This window comes from Ceratotherium simum, chromosome 24, assembly GCF_057802395.1.
Source record: "Ceratotherium simum simum isolate JZ-2026a chromosome 24, ASM5780239v1, whole genome shotgun sequence".
Taxonomy (NCBI): domain Eukaryota; kingdom Metazoa; phylum Chordata; class Mammalia; order Perissodactyla; family Rhinocerotidae; genus Ceratotherium; species Ceratotherium simum.
In genome coordinates this window covers 4275737-4298891 of record NC_141923.1, presented here as the reverse complement: position 1 = coordinate 4298891, position 23155 = coordinate 4275737, and the positions used below count along the sequence as shown (strand labels likewise).

The window sequence follows — 23155 nt, the reverse complement described above, 5'->3', positions numbered from 1 at the left end:
ACTGCCGATGGGCCTCATGCCTCTGGGGGCCCTATCTTGCCCATCTGCCTCTGCAGCTCATGACGACAGTCTGCTTCCTAAACAAGCAGGGAGCATGTAGCAGGACAACATTTCTGCCAAATGCTAACCAGGCGGTTTCCAGACTGCAAGACATCTGATGGGCTACTTTTATGATGGTTAGATTTTAATAAATACTGAAAAGGCGGAGGAAAGAGAAATTCTAAGAAATGTTGCTTGTAAATGCTTTTGACGTCAACTTGCACAGTGCGATATCCTAACATTCTCTCAAAATACATTCCTGTCATATATAAAGTCTTTTATTTTTGGAATATTTTCTTTCTTTCTCTGGAAAGTACTTGTTTCTGGGACGCTAGAACTTCAGTTTCATGAGGCTACATCCCGTATCACAGAACATGCAGTTTCTTAGATTCTGTTTCTAGGGACCAATGGCAGAACTGATCCCCCCCAATATTTGGTTGCAAATATTGCCAAACTATAGGATTTATGCTAGAACAATGACATGGAAGATACTTCACTTGGCCTGTCACATCCTCAGCATGCAAATAGAGGCAATTTTTTTTTTTTTTGTGAGGAAGACCAGCCCTGAGCTAACATCTGTTGTCAATCCTCCTCTTTTTGCTGAAGAAGACTGGCCCTGGGCTAACATCCGTGCCCATCTTCCTCTACTTTATATGGGATGCCGCCACAGCATGGCCCAACAAGCAGTGTGTTGGTCCGTGCCCGGGATCCGAACCTGTGAACCCCGGCCACAGCAGCGGAGCGCGCGCACTTAACCACTATGCCACTGGGCCAGCCCCAAGGCAATTTTTTTTGTAGGTTATTTTCATTCCCATGATGCCAGTCTTTACTCAGTTAACTCTATGGTACTTTAAACATTATCTGTAATTACAAAACTAACATAGTCTCATAATAATTTAAACAATACAGATAGTTATAAAGTAAAAATATGAAACCAGGGATTTTCTACATAAATGTAATCTGTGTAAGATACACCTAAGTTACAAAAACAAGATCACTCAATCATTCTGAGGAACTCATTTATTTCACGCAGAAGTCTTCTTGGGGGACATATTCACAATATGTGCCGACGACACTGAGTGGCAGATGGCACACAGCAGTAAATAATGTGTGTCTAGAGAGGCCGCAGGGAGCTGGTGAAATGATCCAGTCTGGAAGCCCCTAAGAAGGCCAGTGCGTGGCCACGCCAGAACACAGGGTATGACCCTAGGGTACAGCACTGGGTCCTACATGAAAGACTGTCCACCTTGGGAGCTAAGGAAGCCAGTGGTACAGAGCCTGGAGGCTCATGCATGAAGCTGTGGTGGGAGGTCACAGTGCTCGGTGCCCTGTTTCGAGCAGCATGCTTTCCAGAAGCACCTTGCTGTCACTCTCCACGTAGGGCTGGTGCAGCCACATTGACAAGTAGCTCAGGGTGAGGTCGTGGTCTGCGGTGTGTGCCAGCTCTTCAACAATGGTGCGCTTCAGGAGGAGTTCCTTCCTGTACATGTCAGAGAGCTTGTGGGAAACCTCATCTGAAATAAATGTAAGTCTCCCTTTAATAGCAGTCATTCAAGGAAGTACTCCTGACTGGGGTGACCTGCCACTTTGAAAAGCTCCTTGTTAAAAACCAGAATCAGCAGCAGCACCGAGACAGAGAAGGACCAGATGGGTATTGATCACTGGAGCTGGCGCAGATTAGTAGAATGAGATAACATGGTGTCACGAAAATGAGAAAGTAGCTATAACCTTTTCTACTCAACTCTTAAGTAATTGCAATGATTATAAATAGCAGATTCACCTCAAACAGACAATATTTCAATAAACACATTACATTAGGTGGTTTTACCCTTTTCTCCCTTATTTAAAAGTGAGGTCTCTACAACAAATAGCTTAGCCCTTCCTTTGAAGTAAGTAAAAAGAACCCTTATCTCATAGAGCTTATTTAAGTAATGCATTCCATTTTCCCAGTAGTCTTCTTCCATGGGGTTGGCTGGAGTGACCTCAATTTATTTTTTAATTAAAACAAAACAAAAAGCAAAAAAACCCACCTTTCTTCCAAAAAAAAAAAAACAAAAAGATTTCTGCCTCTGCAGGAGGTAGAACTCATTCTACCCGTTGGTTTTAAAGGGCTACTAATGGCAACTTGTTTCATGAGTCTCTAATTCTTTGCTGATTATTAGGTAATTAAAGTCAAGAAGAAATGCTCATTTTAAGATGCCCCCATCTCCTTCCCTCCCATTGGATCCTCTTGAATTGAATTTCAAGCCTGTCGGCTTCTTAGAGTACTAGATCTAAATGATCCCAAATGCTCTCATAATCTACCCTGGAAAAGCAATGCAGAAAAAACTACTTACAAAAATGGGCTGTGGGCCATGTGTGAAACAGGAGGGGCCGTTTTCTCTCCTCCCCATAATGGTAATTTTCTAGTTCACAGATTCCCTTGGTAGTTGAGGACAGCTTTTCCATTTTCACCTGTATTTTGGTCTGAAAAGATATTAATTTGGAATATGAGAATATTATTTTCAATCTACTCTAGTCTCAGATTCAGTAACTACAAGATTTCAAAGCTAAGAAATATAAGTCTGTTGAGACTAAAAGTCCAATAACTTAACACCATTACTCCACGTGCAGCAAATTTCCAGGGAGATGGAGGCAGACAGTTGCCATGATTTCATTACTTTGGATTACTTCAGTAATAAACCCCAGATTTGCAGTCCTGGAGAAGAGAAAGCTTGCTGAGTCCCACTTCATTAAGATTTCCAAACAGCATGAATTTTTTAGCACCAACGACCTGGAGGAATCGCAAGATAGGGTCTTGTTTTTATGGAATGAAAGATAGGAGAAAAGGCATTAAATGAGCTCATTTCTGACTCTTACTAACTGCCTTTGAGTTTACTGAAGCCTCTCTGAGGCTCCGTTTCCTTGTTTATAAAATGGTAATAACGAAATGGAGCCCGATACATTTCACACAGGAACGAAAACAATGAGAACCTGACACTGACAGTGCCTCAAGGTCCACCAGGCTCCGTACAAAGCCGGGTAACTGCAACATCTGCACGGCCATCGCCGTGAATTCGAATACCATCCCCGATGCATGACGGGCCAGCATAGATGGGTCTGACAAAGTGCCTACTTTCATAGGGTGGTTAGGAGGACTGAGTTAGTACTTGTGAAGTACCTAGTTGGAGCTATTTAAGGGCTTGTTAAATAAAATAAATGGGTGAAGTAACTAAGCTTTCAGATTTAAGTAGCATAGGTCTTCTAAGACCACATTTCTAACTCCCAAGTGTAGTTAACTTTATGTACATGGGGAAATAAGAAAAGATAGATAAATCGTTGAAATCTTAATTCTTTGCACGTGGTCCTTCAACCACTCTTCAATTATGTTTGAAGTGGCACACATAAAATTTAGCTAATATTAATTTTTAAAGGACTATACTCCTTTCCCAAATCTTTTTAGGTTCGATATTTCCCTTGGCCCAACCCCAGAGGTAGGACTCATCCTTTCTGTATTACAGCTGGGAAAATTCTCAAGGTCGCTGAGTTAGAGAAGGACAAGGCCAAGACTTGATACCACACTTTCTGACTCCAAGTCTCTTGACACCCAATCCTATGCTCTCTCCTCTGCATCCTGCAGCAGCTCCCTAATGCCACCTAATTCTAAGAAAAGCTTATAAAGATCAGGAAAGCAAGAAAAATCCTGGAGGCCTAATGCTAGGCCAGAGGTGCCTCACTTAATTCTGGAGCTCGGGCATCAATAAAGAGACTAAAGTCACGCACACGTGCACAGCCCTGAACGGACAGCGTGTGAACAGCGGCCCACACTCACAGCTCAACACAGGTACGTCTCCTCTCCCAGCTAACAGACCACACTGCTTCAGGAAAGGGGTGCCTCAAACCCCCCACCAAGGTCAACTTCATTAAAGACATTTAAAGTCGAGTCTAGGAAACCATTCTCTCTAAAAGCTGGAGGACCATAGGAAAAATCATATTAATATCTTTATATCATCAACTCTTAGTTTTGAACATAGAATGAGAACTTATTTCCAAAGCCCTTTAAAATAGAATAAATTCACTGCAGCGGAGAACTTCAGTGCCTGACAGCTAGCACCCAGATCTTGGTTTCTAATACCCTTCTCCAGTAAAAGGAACCCGGGCTCCTTGAAGAGATGGCTGATTCTAGGACTGAGGCAGGAAATACACAAGATGAGCCTAGAGCATCTTGTAATGCCAGAAAGTAAGGAAGTGTTCAAAAAACCAAAACGCAAAACTTACAATGATAGGAGTATGTCAAAAGAACATGGAAGCCCACTGAACTCCTAATGGCCAAAGCAGGAACAATTTGAGGGACAAAATAAAGCAGTACTGGATTATAACCCAAAGTATAAAATAAATAACCATGAGTCCATACTACTAGAAATAAATGACTGAATAAATAATAGATGAGGAAAAAGAGACAAATAAATGATTGAATAATTAACAGACAGGGGAGAAGAGACAAATACATGATTGAATAATTAATAGATGGGAGAGAAGAGACAAATCTGTGCAGAATTCCAAATAATTTACGTAGACACTCCACCCTCAAGGAGGTGGGGCAAAACTTCCTACTCTTTAAGTGTGGGCTGCACATAGTAACTTCCTTCCAAAGAAGACAGTGTGGAAAGAGGAAAAGAGCCACTTTACAGTGGAGAAACCTGATAAACACACCGGCACCAGGGCATCAAGGTGAACATCCAGTGGTACGTCATGTTCATATCAGGCACTCTCCATATGATGTGATGAGAAGAGCACTTCACCTCGGTGGTCTTCCTCCAAAAACCCACAACCCCAGTCAAGTCATGAGAAAAACATCAGATGAATCCCAACTGAGGGACAATCTACAAAATACCTGACCAGTCCTCCTCAAAACTGTCAACATTATAAAAGAACAAGTACAGTCACTTGTGAGAAACTGTCACAGCCAAGAGGAGCCTAAGAAGACATGACCCTAGGGCCGGCAGTGGCGCAAGCGGTTAAGTGCACGCGCTCTGCTGCGGCGGCCCGGGGTTCGCCGGTTTGGATCCCAGGCGCACACCGACACACCTCTTGGCAAGCCATGCTGTGGCCGCGTCCCATATAAAGTAGAGGAAGATGGGCACAGATGTTAGCCCAAGGCCAGTCTTCCTCAGCAAAAAAAGACGAGGATTGGCAAATGTTAGCACAGGGCTGATTTCCTTGCAAAAAAAAAAAAAGACATGACACTAAATTTACGGTGCTGTCCTTGATAGGCTCCTGGGACAGAAAGAGGACATTAGGGGATAATAGAAGAAATCTGAATAGACTACAGCCTGTAGTTAACAACAATGCATCAACATTGGTCCATTAATTGTAACAGTAGGTGCCATACTAATGTATGAATATGCTAATAGGTGAAACTGGGTGTGTGGTGGGGATAGTTTATGGGAACTCTCCGTACTATCTTTTCTGTACATCTAATAAAGTGCTAATTTAAAAAATATATATAATAAATTCACTGGAGCAGGAACCAATGGGTTAGAGAGACCACGCGGCCCCCCTTTCCCAAAGTGTGGGCTGCGCTGGGAGCGTGGTTAGGTGGCACTCGGCAGCAGCACTAATAACCCTGAGCCGCAGGCGGAGACACTGCTTCCTGCCTTGTTTGTTATCTTCCAATTCTTCTGGTTACCATATGCCTCCCCATCTCACTAATACTTGCCTTTTTAAGAAGCAATACTTCCCTTTTAGGAAAGAGGGAGTAAGCCTCAGGCTCAAAAACTTTGACAGGGAAGCAGGATTCAGCTAATATTTTTATAACGTAGTTTTAATTGTTTTATAGAAAAATGTTGAGTAAATAAATGAGTACAGGGCCGGCCCCGTGGCTTGGTGGTTAAGTGCGTGCGCTCCACTGCTGGCGACCCGGGTTCTGATCCCGGGTGCGCACCGACGCGCTGCTTCTCCGGCCATGCTGAGGCCGCGTCCCACATACAGCAACTAGAAGGATGTGCAGCTATGACACACAACTATCTACTGGGGCTTTGGGGGGAAAAATAAATAAATAAAATCTTAAAAAAATAAAAAAAATAAAAAAAAAATAAATGAGTACAGGATATGATACAAAGTGTGAGACAGGTATGAGAATGGAGGAAATGTGTGAACACAGACCTAGTTCCAATGGAACTAGTTCCAGGAGTTAATTCCTCAATGATCTTTGTAACAAACCCACCGAGTGACCGTCCAGCCTTTTGGGGGCACATTTCCAATGATGGGACACATCACGCTCCGAGGCAGCCCATTCCAGCTCTGGACAGGACTTATCACTGTTCTCAGGTAGGAGCTAAAGCTTCTGCGGGCTCCAGGGGTCTCCCCTGTCCCCTCTGAGGCTTCATAACACCAGTGTACAAGGTCCTTTTCTCGACAGCCCCTTTTGGCTGTGATGGCAGCTGTTTTGTCTACTGGTTCCCCCTTTTCTGGGCTAAAACCCCAGTTCCTCCAATTACTTCTCTCTGACATGGCCTGCCCCCCTCAGCCCCCTCTGCATATGTGCCCACGCTGTCTCTGTCCATGATGATGGGTGGGCCCATCACTTCCTTGGCTCTCATCGACAAAGCCCAGGTTTTATGTGAGATATTGGGAACTCAGCTCACCAGGAGCGTGCAGCCCCTAAAAGCCAGCAGCCACTTTCAGCTGGCCTGCTAGGCCACGCCTCTCTCCCCCTGGACCTGTATTGTGGGCTGCAGGGACCAAGGGCAGGTGTCCCACACTTCATTTGCTACTGCTCCATCCATCGAGCCTGCCAGCTGGGTTTTCTGAACCTTGACTCTACGTCTTAACACCCTCCCAGGCTGGCCCTCCTCAGCATGGGTCAGTGGCGCTGAGGAAGGAGTCCCATGGTACCTGACTGCCACTTAAGAATGGGGAGATCAAAGGATGCACAAGCAAAGACAACCAACCGATCACTGCTGACATGCCCGAAATGGAAGGCACACCTCCCCCGCCCTATGGCCTCCCCCTTTAAACACTTTCCTAATGTGGTGTGCATATGTAGAGTCATAAATGAGAACGTGTGACCTAAAAAAAGCTACACGGCATTTAAAAACAAAATCCTTTCCAGGGTGTTTTGCATTTTATAAAGTCACATTAGTATGTGTCAAGTGTTTCTCATTCTAATACAGTTTTGGGATTCTACGCAATGTTTTATACCAGGAAGGAACACAGGAGGTCAAGGATGAAGAGGTTCTGGTGGGAGCTGGTGACACATCAAAACAACAAAGGCAATCAGCGCTTGAGGGTGACTGACCGCCAAACCATGTGGATTTAGCTTTGTGGCTGTTTAACTTATTTCAGTACAGGAACTTAGCCACCCAGTTTCTTCTCTTTCAGGAACAATATGTGCACCTGCTTTTTTGTCCAAATAAAAATACTTGCCATAATCAAATGGGCCAATTTGGGAAAAAACAAACAAAAACAATACAAGTGGCCAGTTTTCAACAGCTTATTACTGTGTAAATTTCAATAGATTATTCTGCCCGTGTTAATTTCCCGCTGGTCAAGAAGTCCTCTGTCCAGAACCCATTGGAGACACAGTCACATATATGGAGACAAAACAAAGAAAACAGATATCACAAAGCACACACACTTTATCCTCCCGCTTCCTGTGAGTGGGGCTTAACATGAAGTCACTGATGACACTCGTCTGCCTCGTTACTGGCTTGAGTACCAAGTGGAGGGAGCTGGGCACTGGGGCAAGTGTTTCTTATCATAGCAGAACCCCAAGGCAAAGTGAAAGGCAGAATCATAGAACAGGCAGGATAATTACAAAAACATGATCGTTTATTTAGAGGAGACAAATAGCCTCATAAATGTCAAAATATTCAGAAGACAGTGTTACATTTCAATCATACAGAAAAGGCTAAAGTACCAAAATGTCCTCAATGCACCATTTTATTTTCTCATTTCAGTGTTTTGGAAACCATTACGCATCTTACAATTGATGTGATATTTAAAGGGGTAGTGTTTCAAAAGAAAAAATAAACAAGTGGGACTTCATCAGTTTAAAGAGCTTCTACAACGCAAATGAAACCAGGATCGAAATGAATAGGGAACCCACCAGCTGGGAAAAAATATTTGCAAACCATATATCTGACAAGGGATTAATCTCCATTATATATAAAGAACTCACACAACTGAATAATAAAAAAATAACCCAATCAAAAAATGGGCAGAGGAAATGAACAGACACTTCTCCAAAGAAGATATACAGATGGCTAATAGGCACGTGAAAAGATGCTCAACATCACTAATCATCAGGGAAATGCAAATCAAAACCACACTAAGATATCACCTTACACCCGTTAGAATGGCTATAATCACCAAGACAAAAAGCAACAAATGCTGGAGAGGCTGTGAAGAAATGGGAACCCGAATCCATTGCTGGTGGGAATGCAAACTGGTGCAGCCTCTATGGAAAACAGTATGGAGATTCCTCAAAAAATTAAAAGTAGAAATACCTTATGATCCAGCTATCCCACTACTGGGTATCTACCCAATAAACCTGAAATCAACAATCCAAAGAGGCTTATGCACCCCTATGTTCATTGCAGCATTATTCACTATAGCCAAGACATGGAAGCAACCCAAGTGTCCCTCGACTGATGACTGGATGAAGAAGAAGTGGTATATATATACGATGGAATACTACTCAGCCATAAAAAGACAAAATCGTCCCATTTGCAACAACATGGATGGACCTGGAGGACATTATGTTAAGTGAAATAAGCCAGAAAGAGAAAGACAAACACTGCATGATTTCACTCAAATGTGGAAGACAAACCAACACATGGACAGATAGAACTGTTTGGTGGTTACCAGGGGCTAGGGGGTGAGGGGTGGGCACAAGGGGTGGAGGGATGCACTTATATGGTGACTGATAAACAATAATGTACAACAAAAATTTCACAATAAAAAAAATAATTTGTAGAAACAAACAAACAAAAAAGGGTAATGTTTCTTTCCTGAACACCTATAGTCTGTCTTATAATAGGTAGAATCCTAAATTTGAATAAGTGGTTATCTTGAAGAAATACAATTATATTTGACATATTCTGTTTAAAAAGGCAAGGAAGCACATAAAGCATTAGAAACACTTTCATCAAAAAAGGTTAAAATAGGCCAGCCTCAGTGGCCCGGGTTCTGTTACCAGGCATGGACCTACACCACTTGTCTATCAGTGGCCATGCTGTGGCAGCGGCTCACATACAAAAAGAGGAAGACTGGCAACAGATGTTAGCTCAGAGAAACTTTCCTCAGCCAAAAAAAAAAAAGGTTATAATATAAAGATTTTATATGTTTGTGGGTAAGCTTTAGTTGTCTAAGTTCAAATATATATAAAACCTTATTCCTGTGCCTGGCAAAGAGATGAGGGGTTACATCCACATTTGGTTGCTAGTATGGTGGATACTGAAATTTGCTCATTAGTTCATTAAACAATCACTTAAGAATGTCTTACATGCTAGATCAGGGCCCACAGACCAAATCTGGCCCATAGCCCATTTATGTACAGCCTGTGAGCTAAGAATGGGTTTTACATTTTCAAATGGTTGGGAAAAAAATCAAAAGAAGAAGATTTTATGACACATGAAAATTATATGAAATCCACATTTCAGTGTTCATAAATAAAGTTTTATTAGAACACAGCCATGTCCATTCACCGATGTACTGTCTCTCGCTGCTTTAGTGCTCCCCAGCAGGGTTGAGCAGTGACAAGAGAGACTGGAGGGCCCACAAAGCCTAAAATATTTACCATGTGGAGCCCTGGAAGTGGGTGAAATTGCCCCGGACAATACATGCACAAAAAAACAAGGGTCTAGGACAGCATCTTGGGGAACATCTAGACTTACGAAACACGAAGAGAAGAGAGACCAACAGGGAAGGCTGAGGAGAGAAAAACAAATGTTTGGAGAAGGAAAGCACCGCCCACAGCGTCGAATGCCGCTGAGCCCAAGCAAACCCCCAACACACCCCTGGGATTCAGTGACAGTGAGCACAGGTGGCTGGATCTCTGGATCTTACCAAACCATCTAAGGTGGCCTGCAGCTCCTCACACAGCATCTCCAGTTCCTTACTATACTCCGGGTGCTTCTCCTCTGCATTTTCATTGGAAGCCAGGCTGCTGCTCTCTACCTCTATCTTGTCTTTACTCCTGGACAAAATGGGAAATAATGAGAACAAAATGTACTCTGTAAGTTCACCTCATTTCGTTATGATAAACCCTATAAAACTCATTATCCACGTAATTATGTCAGATATTTTGCACAGACATTGTTTCATGTCATTATAACATATGTTTACTTATTATTTACATATACAATGACTATGTCCCTCAGTTACTCAATTTTGCACTAGAATAAATTGATTAAATTCAGCCCTGTGAGGGGCCAGCCCGGTGGCGTAGCAGTTAAGTTTGTGTGCTCAGCTTCAGCAGCCCGGGGTTCATAGGTTTGGATCCCGGGTGCAGACCTACGCACTGCTTATCAAGCCATGCTGTGGTGGCGTCCCACACAAAGTAGACGAAGATGGGCACGGGTGTTAGCCCAGGGCCAATCTTCCTCAGCAAAAAGAGGAGGATTGGGAACAGATGTTAGCTCAGGGCTAATCTTCCTCAAAAAAAAAAAAAAATTTCAGCCCTGTGGCATCCTTGGCATAGGGTATAGTGCTAGGCTTACAAAGATGAACAAGACATGGATCACTTCCCCAGAGTTCACAATCTAGGAATGTGTTTTGTAAACTGAAAGCTGTGACCCATGGGGCATGAAATTAATCTAGTGGGGTCACAATCAACACTTAAGGAAAACTTAAACATGAAAATAGAATAGAAACTATCAGAGAGCATTTTATGCAGTAAGGGGAAGAAGTGTTTGATGGAACTTGCTGGGCAGGATTCCACCAGCAAAACGCAGCGGAGGACCAAAGTACCTGAGGTGTCTGAGGGAACTTCACACGGAAGCAGGATGGCCAGAGCCAGGGGATAGGCCAGGAAGTTAACACTCTAGACTCTGGCCTGTAGACAAAGATATATGTATATATAACTATAGCTTGGAGAAATTAAAAAATATATATATACAGGAAAGTGCAAAGAATAAAGCAAATCTTCCAATCAGAATTGGCAACTAAGTTTTTTCCATCATTCCTTTGTTTTTTTTAAAGAAATTGCTAAAAACAAGGTGTCTCCTCTATTCTCAGTACCCCACTTCACTCCTGACACTTGGTCACCACAGGTGGGGGGAGGGGGTTTCTCCACACCAAGCAATTCTTAGATTCTCCAGACACCTGCTGGGTGTCCTACAATTTAACTCATTTCTGACACTATCTACCTGGAGATAGCATCAGATCCCACAGGTTCAGGGCTCAGTCCCACAAGTCTGCCCCCACCCCCTTTAGACGCCACTATAAATGGAGGTTCCCACGACCTCCTCCTGGGGATAGATTAACTTGCTAGATCGGCTCATGGAATTCAGGAAATTTAAGGTATCAAAGAACTTAGTTTACTTATTAGATTACAGGTTTACTACAAAGGATAATAAAGAATACGAAAGAACAGCCAGATGAAGAGGTACACAGGGCAAGGTCTAGAAGGGTCCCAAGCACAGGAGCTTCTGTCCCCATGGAATTTAGGGTGCACCACCCTTCCGGCACATGGATGCATTCTTGTTTACCAACCCAGAAGCTCTCCAAAACCCATCCTTTTGGGTTTTTATAGAGGCTTCATTATGAACCCAGGATTGATTAAATCATTGGCTGCTGGTGACTAATTCAACCTCTAGCTCCTCTCACCTTCTTGAGAGGTAGGAGGGTGAGGGTGTGGCACTGAAAGTTCCAACCTTCTAATCTTGTGGTTGGTTCCCCTGGCAACCAGCCTCCATCCTTAAGGGTTTTCCAAAAGTTACCTCATTAAGGTAAACTCAAGTGTGGTTGAAAGGGGCTTTCACCTTTATCACTCTGGAGCTATTTCAGGAACTGTCAGACAAAAGACCAAATATTATAACAAAAGATTCTCCCAGTGCTCTTATGAGTTAGGAAATTATAAGGGTTTTAGGAGCTGTGTGCCAGCAACAGGGACAAAGACTAAACATATATTTCTTATTATAAATCACAAGAGCACAGAAATAAAATGCAAGGGGCCAGACCGGTGGCTCAACGGTTAAGTGCCCATGCTCCGCTTCCGCCCAGGGTTCGCAGGTTCGGATCCTGGGCGTGCACCAACGCACCACTTGTCAAGCCATGCTGTGGCAGCGTCCCATATAAAGTAGAGGAAGATGGGCACGGATGCTAGCCCAGGGCCGATCTTCCTCAGCAAAAAAAGAGGAGGATTGGCATCAGATGTTAGCTCAGGGCTGATCTTCCTCACACACACACAAAAAAAATGAAAATGCAACATTTACCACCTCAATACTTATTCTTCTTAGAAGATAGCAGTATCATGAACTAAGCATGTACCTTCCAATCCATTTTTATAATTTTATATACAGAGGTAACAAGAAACAATATGTAGTATAATTTTGTATTTAAAATGTACAGGTACAGTTCATAACTGGCATATATCATTTTACCACTTGCTTTTTTGCTTAATATTTTATAATTTAATTTACCCATCTTGACAAATAGACATTACCCTTCCCCCTGTAAAAGACTCCCGGGAAACTTTTGCCCAGTCATTAAGGGTGAAGAGCTCAGAGCATGAGGAACTCTGTATTTACTTACAATAAACTGATTTTCAGGTTGGCAATATTATTTGCAGTAGCAAAACCTGCATCATTGAGGGTTTCCCATTTCAGGATTAAATTATGCCAATCAGCTGCATTGTCCTTAATTTTTCTTGCACTGACAGATAAGACAGGTTTTCTGGGTGTTGCACCTCCAAGAGTCTTTGCTGAGAGAGTAAAGAAATATAATTATAAAATTTATGATCTTAGTTGGAGAGCAAATGTACTTATAACTTTCAACAGAACTATCTGACACACTACATCAACTGGACAAATAAATGTTGTGGAAACTAAGGAGTCTAGATGGATGTGGAAGTTCCTGGACAAAACAATTGTTTTTATAGTTTAAGACTCATCAGATGAGTCTTTCCCAGCTTACTGGCTCCACAAAGTTTTTACCTTAAGCACTCTGACCACTTTCAAAGGTTGGAAATAAGGTAAAGTTGTCACTTTCTGCTAAAACTCTCCATTGCCCCTATGCCTTAGTACCCCACTATCTAGTCTCGGGCATTTTGATACCCCACATTTGTTCAGAGCTTTGTGGTTCACAAGTGCTCGTCATTCCAAGACACTGAGAAGGCAGGACCCCAGAGATGCAGAGATGTCTCCATGCTGCCACGGCCTTGCTTAGGATGCAGGAGGAAGTCCAGACTCTGTCAGAACCTGGCTCCCTCTCTCTCCACCTCAACACTTACCTCAACCCCCACGTTGAACCCCCCTCAATCTCTAGCTAAAATGAACTACTGGCAGCTCTCGAGAAGTTGAGTCACCTGCAGGCCTTGGCACACGCAGTTCTCTCTGCTGGAAAGCTCTTTCCTCCCTCAGGCTAATGCTGCCTGTACTCCAAGACTCACCCAGATCCCAGATCCTGTGGGATGCAAGCTCCAGACCACCAAAAGCCAACTCGGCTGCTTGGGTTCTCCCTTCCCTACTTAGAACCTTCATAGTTTTCTCATGGCCCACAAGATAAAGTCCAAATTCTGTGAGAGGCCCCTTAAGAAACCCAGGACACACAAGTATGGTATAGTTTGGAGTTTAGACTCTGAAGACCATACTGACTGGGTTTGAATCCCAGCTCTACCAGTACTAGCTGTGGGATCTTGGACAAGTTAGTTAACATCTCAGAGCCTCAATGTTCTCATCTGTAAAATGGGGATAAAATATATCTACTCCATAGAGTTGACGTGAAGATTAGATAACATATGTAAAGCTGTGAGGGCTTGGCACATGGCAAGTATCTGTGAGGGATCAGAATTTGCTACCCCAAAATGTGTCTCTTTGGCTTATTTTTAAAAACAAAAGACTTGGGGCGGGGGGGGGGGGACTTCGACCTTCCCCCTAACAGCCTAAAAGAATTTAAGATAGAAGGCCTGTTCCAGGAAGGAGCTATCAGCGTAGATGACTATTAATGGTAGACAGGAGGAACTTAGCAACACCCGTTTAATCAAACTCCTCCCCATGTCTCATTGTCTCTGCAAGGCATGGCAAACATTTGTTTACCAAACATTTGCTTTTCGATCTCCGTGTGAACTGCCTGCCTCCCCTTCTAAGTCCCAAACCACTACCCCCAACATCCTCCTTTGTCTTTAGCTGAAGGTGGTATTGAAGGTGGTGGCTTCAGCCATTTTGGAGAGTTACTCAGTTTTCCTGGGTTTCTCCCATGTATACATGTTATTGAATTTGTTTGATTTTCTCCTGTTATTCTGTCTCATGTCACTTTAATTCTTAGACCACCCCGAAAAACTGAGAAGGCAGAGGAATAGTTCTTTCTCCCCTACAAATCCAACATAGTATCTGTTATCACAGAGGCCTCTCCAATGTGTGTTTTTTTCCACCACCACCAAGCAATAAACTGAATTCTGACACTTTCTACCTGGAGATAGCATCAGATCCCAGAGGTTAAGAGCTCAGTCCCACAAGACTGCCCCTCTCCCCTCTACACACACATTTCAGATGCCAATCCCAAGTCTAGGTTGTCACCTGTGCTTCTGACTGACTGGCTATAGATTGGAGGTTCCAAAGATCCCCTCCTTTGGGTTTGATTAATTTGCTAGAGCAGCTCACAGAACTTAGGAAAACATTTTACTTACTAGAGTACCTGTTTATTATAAAAGGATATTACTCAGGAACAGCCAGATGGAGAGATGCATAGGGCAAGGTATGAGGAAAGAGTGCGGAGCTTCCATGCCCTCTCTGAGCTCACCACTCTCCTGGAATCTTCACCAACCTGGAAGCTCTCTGAACCCTGTCTTTTTGCTTTTGTGTTTTTATGAAGGCTTTATTACTTAGGCATGACTGGTTAAATCATTGGCCATTAGGGCCGGCCCGTGGCTTAGTGGTTAAGTGCGCGCCCTCCGCTGCTGGCGGCTCGGGTTCGGATCCCGGGCGCGCACTGATGCGCGGCTTCTACAGCCATGCTAAGGCCGCGTCCCACGTACAGCGACTGGAAGGATGTGCAGCTATGGCATACAACTATCTACTGGGGCTTTGGGGGAAAAAATAAATAAATAAAATTATAAAAAAATAAATCATTGGCCATTGACTCAACCTCCAGCCCTTCTCCCCTTCCCCGAGGTGGGGGTGGGTGAGACTGAAAGTTCCAACCCTCTAATCACAAGACTGGTTCCTTTGACCACCAGCCTCCATCCTTAGGTTACCTAGGGGCGACACAAAAGTCACCTCATTAACATAACAAAAGACCTTTATCGCTCTTGCTGAGGAAATCCCAAGGGTATTAGGAGCTCTGCGCCAGGAAAAAGGCAAAGACCAAATATTCATTTCTTATTATAAACCACAATATCACAGCTTCTGTTACCTAAATCCTGTCCATCACTTCTCCAGCCTCTCCCAGTCGCTCTCTATGCCTCAGCGCTGGCTCTGTACAAGTTCTGACATTGACCTGGAATATATTTCCTGTCAGCGTGTGTCCCCACTCACCTAGTTAACTCCTAGTATCTTTTAGGGCTCTGCTTTTAAATATGATATTGATTTTTCATTCATTCTTTACTTATACAACTAACCAATATTAGCTGAGTGCCTACCATATGCCAGGCATGTGGGATGAAGTGATTGAACAGACATAACCAGGACCATTTTCATGGAACTTACTCCCCAAAGCGGAGGTGGATAATAGACAATTAGATGGTCATGATCAGTTTAGATCATAATAAGTGCCACGTAGAAAATAAAACGGGATCTTGTGTTAGAGTTGTGAAAATTAATTAAAAAAAAAAGAAATCTCAACTAAAATCGGAGTCAGGAAGGCCTATAGAGGGGGCTCTCACGCGGGACCACTCCCGGTCAATTACCCCAAACAGGAAGAGGTCAATTACAGCGTCAGTTACAGACCCCAACAGGAAGAGACTTACCTGGCACTCTCAAACAGGAAGTGCAACTACTTTACACTCCAGCAGGAGGAAGACTTCCTTCTTGCTGAGCAACAAGCCCAGCCAATGGAAAACGCTACAGCTCAGACAATGAGAAGCCCACGTCTCCTGAACTTTTACTTGCCTCAAAGTAAATGTTGGCTCTTTTCATTTTTCCTTGCTGATGACTTCCTTTCCTTGTCCCGCCCTCCATACTATAAAAGCCTTCTATGTTGTGTAACCCTCTGGGAGTATTGCTCTGCTGGCCAGATGAGATGCTGTCCATTTAATTAAGCTGATTAGATCTTCCAATTTACTCAGTTGAATTTTTTTTTAATAGAGTGAACCCCTGAGAAGGTCATTTAGGCAGAAACCTGAATGATGAGAAGTCAACAGCATGTGCCCTGATGTGAGAATGAGCTTAGTGATTTTGAAAAAAAGAAAAAGCCAGTGTGGCTAGAATGAAATGGAGAGAGGGCGAGTAGTAGGTGAGGAGGCAGGCAACTAGAACCTTATGAGCGAACATAAGAAATTTGGATTTATTCCAAGTCAATGGAAAGTGAGCAATGAGCTTTGAGTAAGGAAGAAGTGACACGATCTGATTTAGGTTTTTAGAAAATCACTTCCACAAAGAAGTCTTCCTATATCCCCCGGGGTTGGGTTAGGCCTCACTGCACTTGATATCTGGAACACCCTATACTTCAGCTATCATGACACTCAACAGTGTAGCATATTCCCTTGTTTAACGTCCATATTCCCTGCCAGACTGCAAGTTCCACCAGAGTAAGGACTATGTCTTGTTTCTTCTCATAAACTCAGAAAATAGGAGGTGCTGAATAAAATGTGTTAAATGGAGAAATAGCTCTTACCACCTGTACTAAAATCTTCCAAGGGTTTCTCTCCTCCACTAGGGGCTCCTTGAGGGCAAGGACCACATCTGCTTCCTCGTCTGTCTGCCCTATTCCCAGCATATACTTAAGAACCAAAAACATAGTTCTGACTTCAAGAAACTCACAGGCCAGTAGGGACAGACAGACCAGTAATCAGAGTCACAGGAAAGGGCAGAGTAAGGTAAAGGATAGTGGCTACTTTTCTTATACCCTCTGAGCCTTGGCGCCCCATCTGTTGACGTTACTTCACCGGATCGCTGTGAGGCTCAAACGAGCTGATCCACGTACTTAGAACACTACTTGGCACATAGTGAGCACTCGCTGAAGAGTAACTTTTAGTACCAGCAGAAAGCTCTGTGGTCGGTAATTCTGACTGAGGGGAGTTCAGGGAAAGTGCTCCACTAACTCATAATGACAATTACAATTTGAGTGTCAGGATCTGCTGACGCTCCTTTGGGTATATCATCTCGTTCTACCCGCGAAAAAACTGAGGATCGGCAGAACTGAGTGACACCCAGGCCGACTGCAGAGCCTGCGCGCGGCCAGCGAGCTGGACTGGGGCAAGGCACCGACCTCCATTCATTGTGAAAGCTCCGAGCCTCTGACCCACCCCGCAGTCCAAGCCGTAACATCCACATCCTCTCTATCCCGGGACATTAGCCCTTCTCACGCACCTTCCATGCGGTCCACAGGTATCCCGGCAAAGAGACCCGAAGCCCCGCCTACACCCGCCGGAAGCGTGTACGTCACTTCCTTCCCGCCCCGCCACCGCCCCTGGTGGCTCTGCCGCTCTATCCCCGGGAGGAGCCGGCTGTCGCTTGTCCCTGCCGGCCCCGTTGCCCAGGGAACGGGCTCCCGGCAGCCCCTGCGGCCCGGAGTCCGTCCCCGCCTACGCCGGCCCGGCGGGGCCGACGAGTCCGGAGGGGCTGCTGCGGGAGGTGAGTCCGGCGACGCCGCTGGAGGCCTCGCCGCCCCCGCCGCTCGGCCCCGCGCCCCTCCCCGCTGGCGCTCACGCCTTCCCCGGGCCACCCTCCCCTCGCCTCAGCCGCCCGTTTCGCCCCCCTTTCCCGGCCCCCGGCCCGCCCGCGCGGGGTGGCCGAGGCTGAATGCCATCACACATGAAGCGCAGAAGCCGACGGTCCGCCGAGGGAAGCGGTTGTCGCCCACCCCTTCTGGGCTGCGCTGGCCCGCCGAAAACATGCTCGGGCCCTCAGGCTCCCCTCGCTCCTCCCATTCGGGTCCTTCCCTCCCTCTGCCGCACCCTTGCATCCCTTCCGCCGCTGGTCGGGTGGTTCCGAGCTCCGTAGTCTTATGATTGACGTTGCGTTCTGTCCCTTGACACCGTCAGTCTCCGTCCCTTCATCCGCCCACCAGTGCCTCGCACCAGGCCTTGGCACGTGCTCAGTAGGTGCTCAATAAGTGTTCCTTAAATGGATGAATGAACGACTCCTCTCTCAGTCCTATTTTCAGGCGTGGGAGGCAGAATAATTAGTGCAGGTTAAAGAATGGGGGTACCCTGGAGTCAGACCGGAGTCACAGCGCTGCCCCTTCTTAGCTGTGTGCTCTGGGCAAGTCATATCTCACTATGCTTGTTTCATCATCAGTAAAATGGAGATGATAATAGTCTTGGTGGGACGATTAAATGGGTCAGTGCATGTAAAGTGCTAAGCACCTGGAAAGCGGTACATTTCCGTAAGGGATAGGCTCTACTGTCTTACCTACATGTTCTGCTTCTATTTCTCTTCCCTGCTGTTTGTTCTTCCTCACTTCCTCGCTGAGATTCAGGAATTTTATTCTGTTCTGTTGCTTCTGTTCCATCTCTTGGCAGAATGTGGGGCACCAGCCTGAGCGCACACTTGCCTTATGTGCTAGAGTGATCAGTTGCGCTTGGGGTTGACTTCCTCCTGGTCTTAAAAACTTTAAGGAAAGGAGTTCTGAGAAATCCCCTAACCCAGATCCCAGAGTGGGCAGAATCTGGGAATAAAGCCATTGTGGCCCCTTCTGGTCACCAGTGACTCCTGGTCTCCTAAGCTGCAAGGCTTTTTGTATTTTCTCACACTCAGCTGCAATGCACCTTGATAAGCCTGTGACCTTGCTTTTTTTGGATAACCTGACTTCCATCCCGTGTTCATTAATTCAGCAGACAGTTATTTGCAGTTCATTGTATGCCGGGCGACTTACCAGGCTCTAGGGATGCTGTGGTGGGCCAGACAGACCCAGTCCCTGCCCTCAGGGAGCTTTTTAACTGGAGAACCAGCAGTGCAGGTATAGGGGATGCTCCACCTGAGTTTTCAGGACTGACCGTAAGACTAGTGATGGGGAGGATGGGATAGGGATTGTCCTCCTCTGAAGGAGTGACTAGTAAGTAGCTTTTGTTAGGTTTAAGTTATTTTGTAGCCACATTGTCTTTTTCAATAGAAGATTGGCTCCTACTGGATTTGTTTTGTGTTCTCTTAGAGAAGTTAGACTTCAAGTCTGAGGAAGGTCTCATTTCATACTAGTGTCTGTGTAGTTGGACAAAATGGCTACTGGAACTTAGTGGGGAAAAAGGAAGGAAACAGGCATCAGGCAGAGCAGTTGGTTGACTTGGAAAAGTGAAGAACGGATCAGGAAACAGTTACACACATAATGAAAACAAGCTTTGGTGTCAAGCATGGAGAGATTTCTAGATATAGTGGAGTACAAGGAGCTTGGTAGAATCAGGAGGGAGTAGGTGGTGGTTCTGTGAACTGCTGAGGTAGAAGTTAGCTATTGTTCAAAGTGTGTGTTCAATTTTAAATGAATGTATTCTTTGGACCTGGACACGAGACCAGTGAATTTTTGCGTAATGATGGATGTAACTGAGGTAGAGTGGTCTTATATTTTGAGCTAGTATACTTTGAGAATCTTGGCACAGTGTTTTGAGAGAGATTAATTCAACAAATATATGTCAGCCGTTGATTGTACCACACTCTCGATTGGTCTTTTGAAGCACCACAAGGTATATAGGCTAGAAGGACGTAGGCAAAGACTGGAAAGAATCCATTGAAGGAGATAGAAAATGAATAATGATGGTGCTGTGTGATAACTGCCTTCAGAGCATTCTGTTAAAGCAGAGAAAGACCAACTAAGTGTCAGAGGGAGTCTGTGAAGGCTTCCTAGTGAAGAACTAGGTCTTACAAGATGTGTATGAGGGAATGCAGAAGGGAGGAAGGGGGCATCGCAGAGACATACAGGTCATGGTGTGTTCAGGGACTGTGGTGGAAAGCTCACTGTGGCTGCATCGTAGAGGGTGGGGAGGGAACAGTGGCCTGAGATGAAGCTAGACACAGACCAGTTTGTTGAAATGTTCAACTTCCATGCTTTCATCTGATTTGAGCCTTTGTGCACTGGCTAGCTGGCAGGCGTGGCATCCAGGGAAGTGACAAAATTTCATCTGGAAGATAAATGACTGTCTCAGTCTCATTATGTTTAGTCATAAGATTTTAACACTTAACAAGAATGATAGATATTGTAGCCAGACTTTAGAAATAGATTGTACAACAGGGTTACTAATTGTCACTTCCTAGAGATTTTAGAGAGAATCCTTAAACCATTAGAGTTGTCAGCAGTATGATGATCTTAAGTTGCCACAGCACTCTAAGTGGATGATTTAGACTCTATGTTATTAGTCCAGTTTTGAAAAACTACCCGTTAGGCGTTTCGGTGCCATCAATCAGCATGAAGGTCAGCTGCCACCTTCCAGATGTATGGGGTTGTGGTACTAATGGGGGAGGGAAGCATCCTGACTTAAAGAAGACTGTTGCGGAGTGGTGGTTTGTATTTTTAACAGAATTAAAGGAAGCGTTATTGATTTTAAAGGCTGGATTGAGAATATTCTTTTTCAATGAGACCTGAAGTTAACATTTTATTTATTCTTTCAGTAAATCTTTATTGAATATCTACTCTGTGTCAAAAGTACTGTTAGGTACTAGGGTTTACACTGGTGAGCAAGAGAGAATTTGTGTTGCTTACATTCTCATGAGAGATGATCATTAAACTGTTTAGCAAATAAAATAATTAAAGGTTGTGATGGGAATTATGAAGGTGATATGGTGGAGGGAGGAGAGGACTGATGGATGCTGTAAGTGATCTGGTCAGGGAAGGCCTTTCTGTGGTGGTAATATTGAAGCTGAGACCCTAGGGGGAGAAGAAGCCAGATATATGGAGTGAGATGAAAGATTGTTTGGAATAGAGAGAATATTAGTTATGAAGCTTGAGGAGGGAGGAGTGGGTCAGTGGAGCTAGAGCTTGGAGGACAAGTGGAGAGGGGTAGAGATGTGATGGGGGAATAACCACAGACAGGCATGTGGTTATTCTCAGAGCGCTGGGGAGCCACTGAAGAATTTTGAATAGGGAGGGTGATATGAGACCCACCCATTTCTCTTTTGAAGAGCTCTTTTTTTTCTAAGACTCTTTTTGCAGAGCAGTTTTTAGGTTCATAGGAAAATTGAGGGGAAGGTGCAGAGATTTCCCATTTCCCCTCTTCCCCACACTTCCATAGCCTCCGCCAATATCAGCATCCCCCACTGGAGTGGAACTTTTTTTACAATTGATGAACCTGCGTCGACATATCATTATCACCCATAGTCTATAGTTTTCCTTGGGGTTCACTTTTGGTGTTATATATTCTATGGGTTTGGACAAATATATAATGACATGTATCTATCATTATGGTATCCGACTATTTTCACTGCCCTAAAAGTCCCCAAACCCTGGCAACCACTGAACTTTTTACTGTCTCTATGGTTTTGCCTTTTCCAGACTGTTACATAGTTGGAAGTATACAGTATATAGCTTTTTCAGAGTGACTTCTTTCACTTAGTGATGTGCATTTAAGGTTCTTCCATGTCTTTTCATGGCTTAATAGCCCATTTCTTTTTAGTGATGAATAATATTCCATCATCTGGATGTACCACAGTTTATACCTACTAAAGGACACCTTAGTTGCTTTCCAAGTTTTGGCAATTATGAATAAAGCTGCTATAAACATCCAGGTGAAGGTTTTTTTGTGGACATAAGTTTTCAACTTTTTCAGGTAAATACCAAGGAGCGCAATTGCAGGATCATATGGTAAGATTATGTTTAGTTTTGTATGAAACCACCAAATTGTCTTGCAAAGTGACTGTACCATTTTGCATCCCCACCAGCAATGAATGAGAGTTTCTGTTGCTCCACACCCTTGTCAACATTTGGTGTCAGTGTTCCAGATTTTGGCCATTCTAATAGGCGATTCTCATTGTTTTAATTTGCGTTTCCCTGATGACAGATGATGTGGAGCATCTTTTCATATACTTATTTGCCATCTGTATATCTTCTTTGGTGAGGTATCTATTAAGGTCTTTGGCACGTTTTTTAATTGGGTTGTTTGTTTTCTTATTGTTGAGTTTTAAGAGTTCTTTGTACGTTTTGGATAATAGCCTTTTAGCAGATATGTGTTTTGCAAATATTTTTTCTCAGTCTGTGGCTTGTCTTCTTATTTCCTGATATTGTCCTTTGCAGAGCAGAAGTTTTTAATTTTAATGAAGTATAGCTTATCAATTATTTCTTTCATGGATCATGTCTTTGGTGTTGTATCTAAAATGTCATTACAAGGTCATCTAGGTTTTCTCCTATATTATCTTATAGGAGTTTTATAGTATTGCATTGTACATTTAGGTCTGTGATCCATTTTGAGTTTATTTTTGTGAAGGGTGTAAAGTCTGTGTCTAGATTCATTTTTTTTTTTACATGTGGCCGTCCAGTAGTTCTAGCACCATTTGTTGAAAAGACTGTCTTTGCTCCCTTGTATTGCCTTTGCTCCTTTGTCAAAGATCAGTTGACTATATTTATGTGGGTCTATTTCTGGGCTCTCTATTTTGTGCTATTGATATATTTGTTTGGTCTTTTGCCAATACCACACTGTCTTGATTACTGTAGCTTTATAGTAAGTTTTGCAGTTGGGTAGTATCAGTCCTCTGACTTTGTTCTTCTCCTTCAATATTGTGTTGGCTATTCTGGGTCTTTTGCCTCTATATATAAACTTTAGAATCATTTTGTTGATATCCATAAAGTAACTTGCTGGAGTTTTGATTGGAATTCCATTGAATCTGTAGATCAAGTT

General features: G+C 43.9%; 2 protein-coding genes across 5 annotated transcripts in view; one reads left to right on the top strand and one right to left on the bottom strand.

Moving 5' to 3' along the window:
* Positions 1-978: 978 nt before the first annotated feature.
* On the bottom strand, positions 979-17768 carry CINP (cyclin dependent kinase 2 interacting protein). Of its 2 annotated transcripts, none has more exons than XM_004434273.3 (5): positions 17709-17768; positions 12778-12946; positions 10090-10219; positions 2376-2505; positions 979-1553 (listed from the first exon to the last, which is right to left on the bottom strand). In XM_004434273.3, exons 1-5 carry the CDS (start codon positions 17713-17715, stop codon positions 1351-1353), a joined length of 639 nt encoding a protein of 212 aa, XP_004434330.1. In that variant the 5' UTR covers positions 17716-17768; the 3' UTR covers positions 979-1350. The 2 variants fall into 2 exon arrangements, with proteins under 2 accessions (XP_004434330.1, XP_087304044.1); XM_087447918.1 differs by lacking the exon at positions 17709-17768 and adding an exon at positions 17608-17632.
* Positions 17769-17893: 125 nt separating this feature from the next.
* TECPR2 (tectonin beta-propeller repeat containing 2) overlaps positions 17894-23155 on the top strand; it is a 104253-nt gene continuing 98991 nt past the window's right edge. For 2 of the 3 annotated variants that reach the window (XM_004434274.3, XM_087447912.1), the window contains exon 1: positions 17894-17972. The gene's annotated coding sequence lies outside the window, so the exon portion shown is untranslated. Of the gene's footprint in view, positions 17973-21358; positions 22126-23155 lie in introns of those variants that run through there. The other variant, XM_087447911.1, reaches the window with a different exon arrangement.

Coding starts and splice junctions, on each gene's coding strand:
- CINP (XM_087447918.1), bottom strand. Junction 10,220..12,777: donor AACCTGAAAATCAGTTTATT/GTAAGTAAATAC, acceptor CATTTTGTCCAG/GAGTAAAGACAAGATAGAGG. Junction 2,506..10,089: donor AGGCCACCTTAGATGGTTTG/GTAAGATCCAGA, acceptor ATATCTTTTCAG/ACCAAAATACAGGTGAAAAT.